Source organism: Dipodomys merriami, unplaced genomic scaffold, assembly GCF_024711535.1.
Source record: "Dipodomys merriami isolate MVZ:Mamm:240054 unplaced genomic scaffold, mDipMer1.0.p SCAF_33, whole genome shotgun sequence".
Lineage (NCBI taxonomy): Eukaryota > Metazoa > Chordata > Mammalia > Rodentia > Heteromyidae > Dipodomys > Dipodomys merriami.
The window spans coordinates 9,679,433-9,695,418 of record NW_027204826.1 but is presented as its reverse complement, the minus strand read 5'-3'; the positions used below and the strand labels follow the sequence as shown (position 1 = coordinate 9,695,418).

At 45.6% G+C, this 15,986-nt stretch overlaps 1 protein-coding gene and 1 long non-coding RNA gene across 3 annotated transcripts in view; one reads left to right on the top strand and one right to left on the bottom strand.

The window, feature by feature from the left end:
* LOC138842013 (uncharacterized) overlaps positions 1 to 8,851 on the top strand; it is a 43,886-nt gene extending 35,035 nt beyond the window's left edge. For both annotated transcript variants that reach the window (XR_011376561.1, XR_011376560.1), the window contains exons 5-6: positions 4,841 to 4,982; positions 8,205 to 8,851. This is a non-coding gene — a long non-coding RNA (uncharacterized lncRNA). The remainder of the gene's footprint in view (positions 1 to 4,840; positions 4,983 to 8,204) is intronic.
* Trpm1 (transient receptor potential cation channel subfamily M member 1) overlaps positions 1 to 15,986 on the bottom strand; it is a 74,259-nt gene that overhangs the window by 31,448 nt on the left and 26,825 nt on the right. The window contains exons 4-13 of the mRNA XM_070043104.1: positions 15,375 to 15,588; positions 13,231 to 13,355; positions 11,998 to 12,169; positions 9,686 to 9,860; positions 8,767 to 8,890; positions 7,648 to 7,720; positions 6,340 to 6,440; positions 3,880 to 4,050; positions 2,840 to 2,974; positions 1,488 to 1,538 (exon numbers count right to left, since the gene is read on the bottom strand). Coding sequence (XP_069899205.1) covers positions 1,488 to 1,538; positions 2,840 to 2,974; positions 3,880 to 4,050; positions 6,340 to 6,440; positions 7,648 to 7,720; positions 8,767 to 8,890; positions 9,686 to 9,860; positions 11,998 to 12,169; positions 13,231 to 13,355; positions 15,375 to 15,588 — 1,341 coding nt within the window. The remainder of the gene's footprint in view (positions 1 to 1,487; positions 1,539 to 2,839; positions 2,975 to 3,879; positions 4,051 to 6,339; positions 6,441 to 7,647; positions 7,721 to 8,766; positions 8,891 to 9,685; positions 9,861 to 11,997; positions 12,170 to 13,230; positions 13,356 to 15,374; positions 15,589 to 15,986) is intronic.

Sequence of the window (15,986 nt, the reverse complement as noted above, 5' to 3'; positions counted from 1 at the left end):
ACCCCTTGGGAGGTCTAAGAAGTCCCTCTTGATTTCCAGATCCATCTATTTGGTTCTTTTCTATTAGTGTCTTCAGAAGCATATTTTCCTATTAAGAGGATTTAATATTTGTGTGAAGTATACTCAAGCTATCTAGGATTCTGAGACAGACAGAGATGGGAGGGGGAGAAAGAGACAAACAGAGATAGAGGAAAGAGAAAAGAGAGAGGAAGGAGACAGAGACAGACAAGGAGACAGAAAGACAGAGAGCTAGAGATAAAGAGACAGAGAGAGCCCTATTCCCTCCTTTGAGCTCAGAGTATAAGCTTACATTTTACACTCTGTATGCCCGGGACTAGCAAATGAATCACTCATGGGGGAAGCCCAGCCGAATCCTCTAACTTGTGGGGACAGTGAGTGAATGCTGGGTCAGGACGCTGAGTGAGTGAGACCCTTCAGGAATACAGACTATGGTCGTGGGTAGCAGGAGAAAGGGAGGAGAGGACATGTCCCTTAATGGTGAGGGGACCCAGAGCTGTGAGATTTGCTGGGAGCCACACCAAGTGACCTGAAGCTCCTCCTGCTTAGTAACATTCTAGAAGGAGCCTGTGATGAGTCAGAGGTGTGAAAGTAGATGTAGAAAACGAGGCTGCCCTGGCTGCTGCTCAGCCCTAATCAAGTCATTCGGTGTGTTTCTGTGGTGTAAGGATGCATGTAAAACCTAAGAAGGATAACGTTATTTCAGGGACTTTTTTTTAACTTTTATTTATTTTGTTGTATTTAATTTTGTTGTTTATTTATTTCTTACCATGTAATTCAAGCTGACCCCAAACTTGGGATCCTCCTGTTTCACTCTTCTGAGTGCTGAGATTACAAATGTGCACCATCAAACTTGGCTCTTTTCAAGTTTAACTTTTTGTTAATGAAATAAAGAGGGGAGGCTCTAATAATAAGAAGATAACACGTTTAAGAAAGCAATCAAAGCTGGGAACGGGTGGCTCATGCCTGTAATCATAGCTAATCAGGAGGCTGAGATCTGAGGATCATGGTTCAAAACCAGCCTAGGCAGGAAAGTCTAGGAGACTTTCACCTCCAGTGAACCACCAGAAAACCGGAAGTGGCACTGTGGCTCAAAGCAGTAGAGTGCTAGTCTTGAGCAAAAGAAGTGCAGGGGCAGTGCCCAGGCCCTAAGTTCAAGCCCTGTGACCAACAACAGCAACAAAAGTAATCATTGCTTTTGTTGTTATTGTTGTTATGGGGCTTGAACTCTGGGTCTGGGCGCTGTCCCTCAGCTCTTCAGCTTAAGGCTAGTCTCTACTACTTGAGCCACAGTGCCACTTCCGGCTTTTTCTGTTTATGTGGTGCTGAGGAGTTGAACCCAAGGTCTCATGCATGCGAGGCAAGCCCTCTACCACTGAGCCACCTTCCCAGCCTTAATCATTGCTTTTTAAGAAATGTTTAGTAAAAGATGTCAATAGTAAGGATTGTAAAACTGTGGACGGACTGACCTTTTTTACATCCCTCACCAGCAGATGGAGTGTGTTTGGTGGGCCCAGTCTCTGAAAGAGAAGCAATTGGCTATATCAAGTTTAGTTTTCCTCTTCAACTCCTGGGACAAAATTCTTCTTCCCTCTTTTGTAGAATTAATGATTTATAAAAGTGGGGCATAATCCCTTTTTGACCTGTTTCCGTTTTAAAGACAAAACTGGTTGGAGTAAGGAAGTATCGATTGTGAGCAAATATATGTGAACAACTATTTTTCTTGATTTATTTTTGAAATATTTACATAAGGTTAATAGCAAGTGATTGCCATTTCTGTCATTGAAAAATCTCAGGAGGGTGAAGGGAGCATAAATTATCCAAATACATATTATGATAATATAACCAATGGAGATTTCATTCAAATCACTTCCATCCTAATATAGCAGAGATCCTTGTTGTGATGTATATAATTTTATTTTTGCAGGTGTGTGCCAGTACATAGGGCTTAAACTCAGGGCCTGGGTGCTGTCCCTTAGCTTTTTCACTTAAAGTTAGTGCTCTACCACTTGAGCTACAGCTCCACTTCTGGCTTTTTTGGTGGTTCATTGGAGATAAGAGTCTCCTAGACTTTTCTGCCTGGGCTGGCTTCAAACCAGATCCTCAGCTCTTAGCCTCCTGAGTAGCTAGAATGACATGCGTGAGCCACTGGCACCTGGATGAGATCTGTGTTTTTCACTGAAGCCTCATAAAAACATGATGATTGCAAAGAAAATCAACTGACCATCTAGTAATGTTGTAGTCTGCTAACAACTCAGTGAGAGTCTCTCACTTCCCAAGTGTAGCTTTTATTCTGGAAAGTCTCTGAAGGTGGTTCGACTTTGGATTTTTAGGTTTTATGATGGTGCAAAAGCAATTTGTACATTTAAAAGAAACTACACTTTTTTTTTAACCTTTTCCTTTGGCTAAAGATAGTCTGCCCAACCTCCTCTCTGTGCTGGGCAGAGACTACAACCTGCCACTCCTAGGCCAGCCCCATAATTGCAGGTGGAACATTGTATAGCGTTACATTGCTAAACTATGGTATTCGGTAGCTTAGCTGTGAATGCATTCTTGACTTGATGATACCTTTGACTTACGATGGGTTTAATCAGGGTATAAGCCTATGGCAGAAGGTACTGCCTGGAAAGGCATGGCAGAACTTGATGGGAACATAGCTATGCCAAACCACCAGGGAGACATGGCAACCTGCTCTTATTCAGCATGAACCTCTGGGCTGAAACCTTGTCCCCCTGATGCCACAGTTTTGCGCAATGGGCAACAAGGATAAAGGATTCTGAGGGCTAGCTCTTCGCACCCTCCCTCCTTGTGGGACACTCACTGTGTTATACAGCTCCTCCAGCCTGGGAATGGTGAGGAAATGCTGCATGTTCACTCCATTTTCAATCAGGAGCTTCACAAAGTCAACTCGATCTAAGACTAGAGCATCCAGCATGGCTTGCTCCAAAGCATTCACCTGTATTACGGAAATACCAGTCAGGAGGTAGATTGGAAAGAACACAGAGAGGGTATTCTGAGCCCCCCACCCCACAGAGGAGCCTGGACTATTTTGAATATGGTTCTCTATGCTTTTATATTCCCCAGTGGTGGAATCTAACCTGGGGCTCTACCTTTCAGGTTCACCCTCAGACCATGGGTCTTTGATGTTTTGCTTCTGTAAACACACCTCATCTCTTTTGTCCTTTCTTCTCAGCTTGGTACTGCTTAGTTCTAGCAAACCTTGTAGAAGATTGTGTGTGTGTGTGAACACACACGTGCACGTGTATACACGCCAGTTCTGGGTTTAGAACTCAGGGCTTGAACACTATTCCTTAGCTTTTTTTGCTCAAAGCTGGTTCTCTACCACTTGAGACACACCTCTACTTCTGGCTTCTTGCTGGTGAACTGGGGATAAGAGTTTCATGAATTTCCCTGCCCAGGCTGACTCTGAATTGTGAGCTTCAGATCTCAGCCTCCTGAGTAGCTAGGATTATAGGCGTGCGCCATTGGGACCTACTGGATTCTTTCCTTCTAAAAATAAGTTGAGCTAGGTGCTGGTGGTTCACTCCTGTAATCCTAACTATTCAGAAGACTAAGATCTGAGATTGAAGTTTGAAACGAACCCAGGCAGACATGAGACTCTTATCTCCAACTAACCACCAAAAAGCTGGAAGTAGAGCTGCAGCTCAAGTAGAGTTGCCAGCCTTGAGCAAAAAAGCTAAAGAACAGTGCCCAGGCCCTGAGTTGAAGCCCTAATACTAGCACAAAACAAAACAAAACAACAACAACAACAAAAGAACTATCTCTTCCTTTAGGAAGAGAGGTGATGCAAACTCTGGTTTCCCTGGTCCCAAGAACCAGATGAGGAGGTTTCCCACGTACCCAGTTCAGCAGCTCGATCTTCCGGGGATCCGTTTCTTCCTCTACTTCCTCCTTCACTTTCCCTTTCTTCTTGCCCTTCCCTTTTCCTCTCCCCTTGGTGGTGGCTGTGGGTGGCTTCTTCTCCCTCTCTGTAGCTTTGCTATCCACCGGAGGGGCCAGGCTACCGAGAGGCTGCAATTCACAGCAGGCAGAGTTAGCAAAGGTAGTAAGGCTACCCCTGGCCCAAGACAAGTATATTGACCCTCCATTTCTGTTTCTACGTATACCTAGTGCATACACAAGCATATACACATGCACACATATACATATACACATCAAGCATATACCCACAAGCATGGGTGTGAGTATACATATAATATATATACATATACACACACACACACATATACATACATACAAAACACTAATGCTAACCAGTGCCTCATGCCTAGAATCCTAGCCACTCAGGATGCTGAAATCTGCGGACTGAGGTTCAAAGCCAGCCTAGGCAGGAAAGACTATGAAACTCTTGTCTGCACTAAACTACCAAAAGGAAAGGAAAAGAAAAAAAGCCAGAAGTGGAGCAGTAACTCACATGCTAGAGCTCTATCCTTGAGCAAAAGAAGCTCAAGGACAGAGCCCAAGCCCTGAGTTCAAACCCCAGGCAGGATCAGCACAACAATCAAACAAAAATCACTGGTGCATAAATGCAATGTCATATACCACACACACACACACACACATACACACACACACATACACACACACACACAGAGTCATACACACACAACATAAACACACAGTCATACATACACAAACACCAACTCATTGCAGTCTGGGCTACCTGTGAAGGCTCTTTGCTCGTGGATATTATATATCTTATGTCATATATATTATGCACAAATATATACTTAGCTTGAATTAATAGCTTTGTGTATTCAAAGTGGCTGGCCTTCTGATTGATGTGCATGTCTGCATAAAGGAAAGGGTGCTGAGCTAAGTGCAAAGGCACCAAGTAAATGTGCCCAGAGGCATCGAATGATGGTACATGATTGTGAGGGAGTCAGAGACAGAAGACATCGCCTTGGATGCTGTCCGGATCCAATGGATGAACTTATTGCTGGGTAGGTGATCTCTGAGGGGTGTCATGGCATTGAATATGACATGGTGATTAACTGGAGACATCAGGTTAGCATGGGCTCTCTCTCTGAGGAAACAGGAGGGGGGTAGAAGTATGACTATGTCCTGGATCTGGTGATGCAGCCAGAGGCCCTCCACAGAGCTGGGGCCATGTGGTTTGGACTTTTTAGTCTCCAGAACTGGTGATCTAAACAAACCTTTCTATTATAACACACTCAGATTCAGGTATTTTGTCAGAACAACATAAAACAGGTGGGGCTGTCCCTCCTTCCCTCTTACTTTCTTTTTTTCTTTTTGTTGGTTGTGGGATTTGAACTCAGGGCCTAGGCACTGTCCCTGAGCTTTTTTGCTCAAAGTGAGCCCTCTGACATGTTGAGCCACAATGCCACTTCCGGTTTTCTGGTGGTTCATTGGAGATAAGAGTCTCATGGACTTTCCTGCCTGGGCTGGCTTTGAACTATAATCCTCAGATTTCACCCTCCTGAGTAGCTAGGATTACAGAAGTTGCTTCTCAACGTCAAGACTCTTCTAGACTCTACTCTTAACCTTCTTCCTTTCCCCTTTACTCTCATCGATCTTATTGATGCCTACACCACGAAGATGTGCCCATAAGCACATCCACCAAATCACCATTATCGTCCAACAGCTTCTTTCTAGCTACAGCTCACCCCTCTCCCCGGAGTTCCCTCTGTGAACTCCCAGCATTTCCACATGCATGATTTAGTGATTCAGTAAGCCTGTATTAGTCTGCAATACCTGAATCTGGGCATGTTATAATAAAAACATTGTTTAGATTACAGTTTCAGAGACTGACAAGTCTAAACCCACAGGGCCCCAGCTCTGTGGGAGGCCCCTGGCTGTGAGAGGAAGCAATCACCCAGTGAGACAGGAGGCCAGAGACTGGAGTGGGAACTCTTGTCCTTTCCACCCTCCCCCTTTTGGTTGTGGGGCTTGAACTCAGGGCCTAGCTGCTGTCCCTGAGCTCTTTTTGCTCAGGGCTAGTGCTCTACCACTTTGATCCACAGCACCTCCACTTCCGGTTTTTGAGTGGTTCATTGGAGATAAGAGTCTCACAGGGTTTCCTGCCTGGGCTGGCTTCAAACTGCAATCCTCAGATCTCAGCCTCCTGAGTTGCTAGGATGACAGGTGTGAGCCTGTTAAGCAACGATGTCTTTTAATAATCTTAACGGATCACCCAAGCAACGCACAGAAACCACAGAGATGGTTTCCTGAGATCTGTGTCATAAGGGAGGACATAGTAAAGCCTCATCGGTATGAGGTCATGACAAATGATATGAATTGGAAAACAAACAGAAAACAAAAAAAACCATCTCATCTCACCGGCCAATGGGGCCCAAAGACGAAGATCTGGCTTCGCGCGATGTCTACTCGGTTCCAAGCTAGAGCCAAGCTCAGCTGATCTGGAGCAGAAGCATTGGTTCCTGGAAAGACAAGACATGAGAGTCATTTTTTTTTCACTTCCTACCTTGGATCACCCTGCTTTGTCATTATCTGAGCATCCATCGCTGCCTCTCCTCTTGTCCCTGAACTAATGGGCCCTGAAATAAGGAGAACAACTCCATAGTTTCCAGAACTTTCTGGAAGGAAAGCAGATGAAAACTCTCACCCAGCCAGTTCTTTGCAGGCTCTTTGGGAAGGGTGAAGGAGGAGCCCATTGGCTCAAGACCTTCAAGGGGGCAGGAGCCTGGGAATGGATGCCAGGCTGGGCCAAGAATGACCAACCCCCAGCCCTGCCAGGCAGCCAGGCCGCAGAGCCCCTGCCTCTCTCCTCTGTATCTCCTTGTGGCCCCAGTCCAGATGAATCAGGGAGGAAATGTGCTCCCCATAGTGGACCCTACCCTGTGAGCCCCTGGTTGAAGCCTGTCGTTAACAGGATAATTGGACAGGACTCTGTGAACCACAAATGAGAACATGTTTTTAGTCAGGTACCGGGGGCTCATACCTGTGCTCCTAGCTACTCAGGAGTCTGAGATCTGAGGATCACGGTTCAAAGCCAGCCTAGGTAGGACAGTCCGTGAGACTCTTATTTCCAACAAACCACCAGAAAACCAGAAGTGGTGCTGTGGCTCACATGGTAGAACACTTGCCTTGAGCTAAAGAGCTCAAGGACAGCACCCAGGCCCAGAGTTCAAGCCCCATGACTGACAATAACAAAAAAAAAATGTTTTAGCTGGGTACTGGCTCACCCGGTAATCCTAGCTACTCAGGAGACTGAGATTGGAAGATCATGATTCAAAGCCAGCCCAGGGCAGAAAAGTCCATGAGACTCTTATCTCAAAGGAACTACCAAATAGTCGGAAGTAGAGCTGTGGCTCCGGTGGTAGAAGGCTAGCCTTGAGTGAAAAGGAGCTCAAGGATAGCACCCAGGCCCCGAGTTCAAGTCCCAGGGCTGGCACACATAGAAAAAAAAAGTTTTGTATCTCCTAAGCAAAAGTTCTCAGTCCTTCAAAGAACCCTATAGAAACCAGCTTTGTAGAAACCAGCTCTGAGTCTTGTCATTCCATCCCCCCGCCATGCCAAGGACACCGCAGGCAGCCAGCAGGCTCTGTCCCAATAGGACATAGGTCATAGGCAAAGCCCAGCCCAGCCGAGCACTGAAGGACAAGAGTAGCATTCTCAAGAGCTCACCTTTCAGGAGGGCGGTTAGAATGGCCATCTCGACATCCTGCTGCCCCTCAGAACCCATTCTAAACACGGTGACCTGGAACAAGTGAACCCAAAACAGATTGAATTGAGGTTGAGGTTGAGAATAAGAGTGAATTGAGGTTTAAAAAAAAAAAAAAAAAAAAGCAATCACAAAGCTGAAGGTATGTGGTGGTGGGTACAAGGCTATGAGATCATGAGATCAAACCCCAGTACTGTCAATAAAACAAGATGCTTCATGCCTGTCATCCTAGCTACTTAAGAAGCTGAGATCTGAGGATCACAGTTCAAAGCCAGCCTAGGCAGGAAAGTCTGTGAGACTCTTATCTCCACCTAAAAAGCCAGAAGTGGAGCTGTGGGTCAAGTAGTAGAGTGCTAGCATTGGGGGGGGGGGGGGGCGGGAAATCTGAGTGTGAGGTTCTGAGTTCAAGCCTCAGTACTGGCACAAAACAGATAACAAAAAAACCTAAAATAAAACAAAAACCACTCACAAATGGTTTTCAGAACTAAACAATTTTAAACCATGTGTTTTCTATCTCCAGGAAAAACAATCCAAGGAGCCATCTGAAACCATAAAATTCTGGGATTGGAGGCGTGGTTCAGTTGGTAGAGCACTAGCCGATGAGCAAAAACATCAAGTACTGAGTTTGAATCCCGGTCATTGACCAGAAAAGAAAAGAAAAATTGAAATGATAAAATCCTATCTAATCAGATACGATGCGCTTAGAGGAAATTTGTAGATTACAAATTTTGAAAATATCACCCTTATCTGCATCAAAAGTTCTGATTCCTTATAAACACAGCTAAGGAAGGAAGAGTTAGTCAGAGAATGGAATTTGGGAGGTGAAATTCTTCTGACTTTGCAAGCACCTCTTGCAAGGGATGCTAAGTCTCTCCCCCCAGTCTTTCGATCTGATTCCTATTGTAAACCTCTCCGTTTGTGTGACGTGGTATGACATCACTTCCTATTTGCACACTTCACTGAGCTACTGGGGGAGCCCTCCCCTCTTGTCTGCCAGTTTGGTATGCATTTGTAAACAACAACAACAACAACAACAAAAGTCTCTCCAGAGCGTGTTTGAAAATAAATTCAAGACACTTAACAAGTTCTTTCTTCTTCATGCACTCCATGATGATTGCAAACAGCTGTTGGGACTGGCTCTTGCTATAATTAAATGTTTTCTGAATGGTAACGAGAAGCTGATCCCTGAGGGATTCGTTTATGCCCCTGTTAAAAGGAGACGAAGGAGAACAAAACACAGATGAAAAAGAACAAAACATAGCATGTCGACCCCGCTCACTGAACCACCCCACCAGGTTCTCCCCACAGCCAGGTCCCCTCTTTTTGGTTGGTTGTGGGGCTTGAACTCAGGGCCTGGGTACCATCCCTGAGCTCTTTCTCTCAAGGCTAGCACTCTACCACTTTGAGCCACAGCACCACTTCTGGTTTTCTGGTGATTTCCTGGTTTTCTGGCTTCGAATCACACTGCTCAGATCTCAGTCTCCTAAGTAGCTAGGATTATAGGTGTGAACCACCTGCGCCCAGTAGTATCTTTTATTTGGGACTTTGTTATTGGAAGTTATCTCTGCATAAACGTTTTTTTAATGAAAAAAATGCTAGGATTAACAAAAAAAAAATAGTTGTCACTGTGTTAGCCAGGTGCCAAGGGCTCATGCCTATAATCCTAGCTACACAGGACAATACTGAGATGTAAGGATGGTGGATTGAAGCCAGCCTGGGCAGCAAAGTCTGTGAGGCTCTTATCTCCAATTAACCAGAAAAATCCTGAGCTGGGGCTGTGGTACCAGTGGTAAAAAGCCTTGTGCAAAAAAAAGCCAAGGGACAGCCAGAGGCCCTGAGTTAAAGCCCCAATACACACACACACACACACACACACACACACACACACACACACACACACACACACGGGTCTAGGAATGTCTAAGAAGGCCACTTCAGAAGTTCTCCGTGGCCTAACACGGTGGCATTGAGCTTCCACCCTTGTCCCGTGGCCCCGCCTACCCTCCTTCTTCACAGTATTTGTGTGCGAAGGACAAAATGTCTGCAGCTCGCCCGCTGCCATCACAAACCACCACTGGGATGGGAGGATCTTCCCGAAGGTATTCCAAGACCACGGAAACCACGTTCGGGCCCCCTTCCACCACGAGGCCCACAACCGGCACTCCCTGGCCCAGTCCTACAACGCAAACCACAGTCAGGAGTTTGGATCAATGTACAGTGTCCTTCTCCTAGCTCGTCCATTTGGTATGTGTGAGCCAGTTCAAAAGCTAGAACCTGGGCGCTATCCCTTAGCTTTTTTCAGCTCATGGACGGTGCTCTACCCCTCGAGCCACACCCTTACTTGTGGCTTTTGGCTGGTTCATTGGAGAGAAGAGTCTCATGAATTTTCCTACCCAGGCCGGTTAGGACCTGTGATCCTCAGATCTCAGCCTTTTGTGTAGCAAGAATTTTTAATAGCCAATGCCCAATATCCTTTGAATCATCTTGATGTGGCTTAAAATAAGTAATATGGTATAAATATACAATATACTATACAAAAACTTCTTCTACTGAGCTGTTTAAGGAACCATGACTAGAGAAAACCCTTCCATGTATATTCAGTGAAGAATATCTTCTCCCAGAGATTTTTTCCATCAGTAGTTGGTCCAGTCTCTGAGGCAGAGCCTGTAGCTACAGGGGACTGGCCATCTTGTCTCACCATTACTTGTAAGAGGAAATAATGGATCACTATGAACAAATTGACAAATGTGAGCTTCACAGTTCTTAAGAGTTTCAGATAAAATCTGCCAGCCCAGATCCTGAGAAGACTCGAGAATTTCAAGTGGGTAGGTTCCGTTCCCACAATGCACTTCTACTGTCAGGAATGTTGAACTATTTCAAATGACCTGGAATAATTATAGGTAAGGTCATTTTAGCAAAGTAAGTATTAAAGATTTGCTTTGAGCCAAGGCCTCAGAAAGAGATACTGGAAAATATATCAGGATGACATAAAGTCTGCCATTGAGATCTCCAACTTAAGCAACCTTGGGACTTTGTTTATTTTTATTACAAATCAAGAAATTATAGTGCTTTTTAAGTTTGTGGGGGGGGTGGTAAAAAGCGATGTGAACATTTATAAACAATGTGAGAATTATATCAGGATAATTATTAACATAGCTGTCATCTCCAATTCTTACACATTTTTGTGGTGAGCACACTGGAAATCGATTCTCAGTGATTTTGGGCTGCATAATTATTCATGATTATAATTAATTGTATTCACCTCCAATGTACTACTTCTGTCTGGCTGGAGCTTTGTATTTTAATACATCTTGACCAGTGTCACCCTACCATACCCTTGGGATTTTAGGCCATCTAGAAGACGGTGGCCAAATCATCTTTGTTTTGAGGAACAGAACAGAGCCCGCTCTTCTTGCCTCTGTGTGGTGGGAGGTGACACCTGGGCACCCCTTTGCTGTCCCTGCCCTGCTCAGAACCCTAGGCAAAGGATGACAAAGGGAAGCCCACAAGTCACGTGACCGGGTGGAGCAGGGGTGATATGGAAACTTACAAATCCCAGCAAGTCACAACTGGATCAGATGCTTAGGAATCCACAACTCGTTTTGTTTTTTGTTTTGTGTTTTTTTTGTAAGTAATCACCGAGCACCTGAGCAATAGCCACCTATCCTTAAATTCGGTTTTATAATCACCATCTCCCCAAGCCTACCATTATCTGGAGCAATTTTTTTCCTACCAATTTACTAGCAAGAGCAACATGTTCTTTAAGATCCTTCAATAATTGTTTGATACGCAAGGTGCCCAGTGTCTCATGCTTGTCATCCTAGCTACTCAGGAGGCTGAGATCTGAGGATCGCAGTTCAAAGCCAGCTTGGGAAGGAAAGTCTGTGAGCCTCTCATCTCCAATTACGCAGTGAATGATCATATAATGTCTAATAGAAAGAATCATACTATGAATTCACTCTTCCTCCCCTGTTAAAGCATTTCGAATATACCCATGGCAATTACGGGGGGGGGGGGGGGGGAAACAACCCAGGGCAGGTAATGGGATGTATAGAACCATTACCATGACAACCACTACCAAGTTGTTTCTTGCATCACCTCGTGAATTTGGACAAAGCAGGACTTGGCCACGCCATGTATACAATTAGGCAGATGGCTGAGACAAAAAGGTCTAGGTAGGTCATTTTCTGTTGATTTAGCAAGAAGCCAGGTGAAAGATTTCAGCACCAGAGCTGGGCAACTTCCTCCTGAGCCCGTGCTCTCCTGGTGAGCTCTGCGCCCAGGGGCAGAGCCTTGCGCCTCTCAGCACTTACTCGTGTTGATCTTCTGCAGAGAGATGTGCTTTTCCAGCTGCCGGCGCAGCTTCACCTCCGCCCCGTACTTGCCCAGCGTGCCGTTGTCAGCCAGGATGAAGTGCGTGTGAGAGTTGTTGAGTACAGAGAGCTTACTCAGGGGGTTGGACATAGTCTGGTACACTCGCGTGACCTGACAAAACGCACAACGCAAATCAGAGCTGCGGAACGGAAGCTAGCAAGATGAACTGCGGGAGGACATAGAACGTATTGGCACATAATCGCTGCACTGCACCTGTTCTCACATCTCTGGCCCCCTTCCCCCTCACTACAGTAAGATAGAAGAAAAATCACTATTTTACATGGCAAATGTCCAGCAGTTCTATTTATCTCTATGATCTGTGTCACAGGAAAAAAATGAAAATGTACACGAACATGAAATCCATGAATGCAAAACTGCTCTATAATAACAGAGCAATTATTAACAACCCAGATATCCTTCAACAGATAAATGGGTTAAATCACCTCTGGTATATCCAGCCCATAGAATACCACTCAGCCATGAAAAAAGAAGGACCCAAGAATACGCCTGACAATCTGGATAAGAGTGTTAAAGGAGAGTGTATAAAAATCCATCCCTCCAGAGTTACATACTGTGTGGTCCCATTCTGGAACATTCTTGAAGTGAGAATATCATAAAGATGTGTAGCCCCTTAGTGGTTATCAGGGATGAAGGGGGAAGTGGAGGCAGGAGGGAATTAAGTATAGATATCAAAGGGCAATAGGAGGGATGGGACTTGGATTTTTTTTTTATCTTGACTGTATCATGTTACCATCTGGGTAATAATCATCTGTTCTAGTTTTGCAAGCTAGTACCCGCTAAAGGAATGAGTGGAAGATTGTTATTTCTTTTTTGTTCTCTTTTCGTTTTTGTTGGTCATGGGTCTTGAACTCACGGCCTGGGCACTGCCCCTGAGTTCTTTCACTCAAGGCTAGTGCTCGACCACTTTGGAGCCACCATGCCCCTTCTGGTTTTCCAGTGGTCCATTGGCGATCAGAGTCTCACAGACTTTCCTGCCCTGGCTGACTTTGAACTACAGTCCTCTGATCTCAGCCTCCTAAGTAACTGGGATCACCGGCGTGTGCCACCAACCTTGGGCAGCTTGTTATTTCTTATAACTACTTGTGAATCTGTAATGATCTCCAAGGACAGACATTACATGTTAAAACTCATCATCCAAAGGAAATACTCACATCCCTTCCAATCAGGTCTTCCTTGTTCTCCACCATACCCCACGGAGCAATCCCTATAGCACAGACCCGCCCTCTGGACTTGGAGGAGTGGTCTTTCAAGGCATCTCCCACGTGGCTGATGACACCTGTGAGTAGCAGTAAGTCAGAAGCTGAAAGCCCTTTGAATTGCCATCAACTCCCCCTCGATACCACCAGGTGCACCTGTTCTGAGTCCCCACTCACCCCGTCCCCGTTCTTTAGGGCATAGGAATAGAATATGCTCCTCTTTATGAACATCTGAGCTCATCATAACTATGAACCCTTATTTAACCCCTGGACTAGATGAAACAAAACAAAACAACACCCAAAAAAGACCCTGGGCCGAGATTCACTTCCTATGGCCCAAAGACAGAAGGCCCAAGGATCTCTCCGGAAGGCCTTGGTGACACCCAGCTAAAAGTGAGAGCCGGATCACCTGGCCTTGTTCTCTAGCCTCTCTGTGCCTCAGTTTATCTTCCCTTGAAATGAAGGAAAGAAGTCATTGTATTGTCAAAGCTCATAGACTTCACAAACTTTACATGGTAATGACAATTTGCCTTGTGAAGGTTAAAAAAAAATGGAGGAAAGATGGTCAATGGTGAGGAGGACGCTCATCCAGCATTTAGCCTCAGGAACGGTCCACAGTGGAGATCCGGAGATGTCCATTACCGTCATGATCATTGCCGCTGTGATTTGGATCTTGAGCATCTCCCACAGGCTCAGTGTTTGAAGCCTGGTCCCCAGCGTGGCGCTACTACTGGGAGGTGGACTTGGTGAATAAGCTGTGGCTCACTGGGGTGTACACTTGAAGAGGATTGGGGGACTCCAGCGTCTTCTCTTTTTCTGTGCCTGGCTATGGGGTTTTTCTCTGCTCCAGTACTCTTGCCAGACAGACCCAAAGCAATGGGGCCAATCAATCATAGACTAAACATCTACAACTATGAAGCAAAATAAGCCTTTCTGATTTGTTGAAGTTGATGGCTCCAGGTGTTTTGTTGCCGTAATAGAAGGCAATGAACAGTTATTATATTTGCTATCATAACTCACTGGATTAAAAAAAAAACTCACTCAGGAGGCTGAGATCTAAGGATCATGATTCAAAACCAGCCCTGGCTGGAATGTTTATAAGTCTCTTTATCTCCAATTAACCACGAAAAAGCCAGAAGTAGAGCTATGGCTCACGTGGTAGAGCCTTATCCTTGTTTAAAAAAAACTAAAGAGCCGGGCACTGGTGGCTCACGCCTGTAATCCTAGCTACTCAGGAGGCTGAGATCTGAGGATCGCAGTTCAAAGCCAGCCTGGGCAGGAGAGACCGTGAGACTCTTATCTCAAATAAACCACCAGAAAACCGGAAGTGGCGCTGTAGCTCAAGTGGTAGAGCACTCGCCTTGAGCTGAAGAGCTGAAGGACAGCGCCCAGGCCCAGAGTTCAAGCCCCACGACCGACAAAAAAAACAAACAAACAAACAAAAAAAAAAAAACCCTAAAGGACAAGCTAGGCACTGGTGTCTCACACCTGTAATCCTAGCTACTCAGGAGGCTGAGATCTGAGGATCATGGTTCAAAGCCAGCCCAGGCAGGAAAGTCTGTGAGACCAGAAGTGGCACTGTGGCTTAAGTGGTAGAGCGCTCGCCTTGAGCTGAAAAGCACAAGGACAGTGTCCAAACCCAGAGTTCAAGCCCTACGACCAACAACAACAACAAAAACAAAGGACAGTACTCAGGCCCTGAGTTCAAGCCCTGGTACTGCCTCCTCTCCCCCGCCCCCCACCCCTCCGACTCAATAAAACTTAGCCAGGCACTGGTGGTTCATGCCTGTAATCCTAGGTACTCAGTAAGTATGAGGATTGTAGTTCAAAGCCAGCCTGAACAGGAAAGTCCATGAGACTCTTTATCTCCGATTTTCTGCAAGAAAAACAGAAATGGCAGTGTGGCTCAAGTGGTAGAACTCTATCCTTGAGCAAAAAAAGAGCACCCATGCCATGAGTTCAAGTCCCACTGGATAAAGATTTCACTGCTGTCACAACTATGATCAGGATACAATCTGTTGTGTCTTTTGACCATTATTACTAGGAAGCTCTCTGGGGAGCACAGCAGATGGTGGGTGAGGGGAGGGGTCTGCTCTTACCAGTGCTGACGCCACCCGTGAAGATCCAGGCCCCCGTGGTCATCGCGGCCTTGATCAGACCTTTGCCAAACACCTGCTTCAGCTTGGGCTGCATCTCGAAGTTCTGCAGCCCTCCATGCACAGATATTAAGAGCTTGGGGAGTTCCAGCTGCCAGTCCTTCACCATGAGATGAAGCAGGAAATCCGGCTTGGTGTCGTAGGACACGCGAATGTACTGCAAAAGAATGCATGATCACCACAGCCAAGGCAGGGAGTCAGCCCAGATGCCCCTCCGTGGATGGATGGATCAAGAAAACATGGTATATGTACACAATGGAATTTTACACATCCATTAGAAAGAAAGATATAGTATCATTTGTAAAGGAATAGAAAGACCTGGGGGGGGGGGGGCGGGGGAATGGTGTTGTGTGAAGTAAGTCCAACCCAGCAGGACAAGGCTACATGGTTTCCCTTATATATAGAAGCTAGGTTTAACTTTGTCTAAGTAAACACGGCCAGTGGTATGCAAGTGTATACAAATGTATTAGCTGAAATTCAATAGATGCAAGGGAGAACTCAAATAGTGCAATTCCTTAGAAAGGCAAAGTCAAAGTTCAGCAAAATAAAACACCA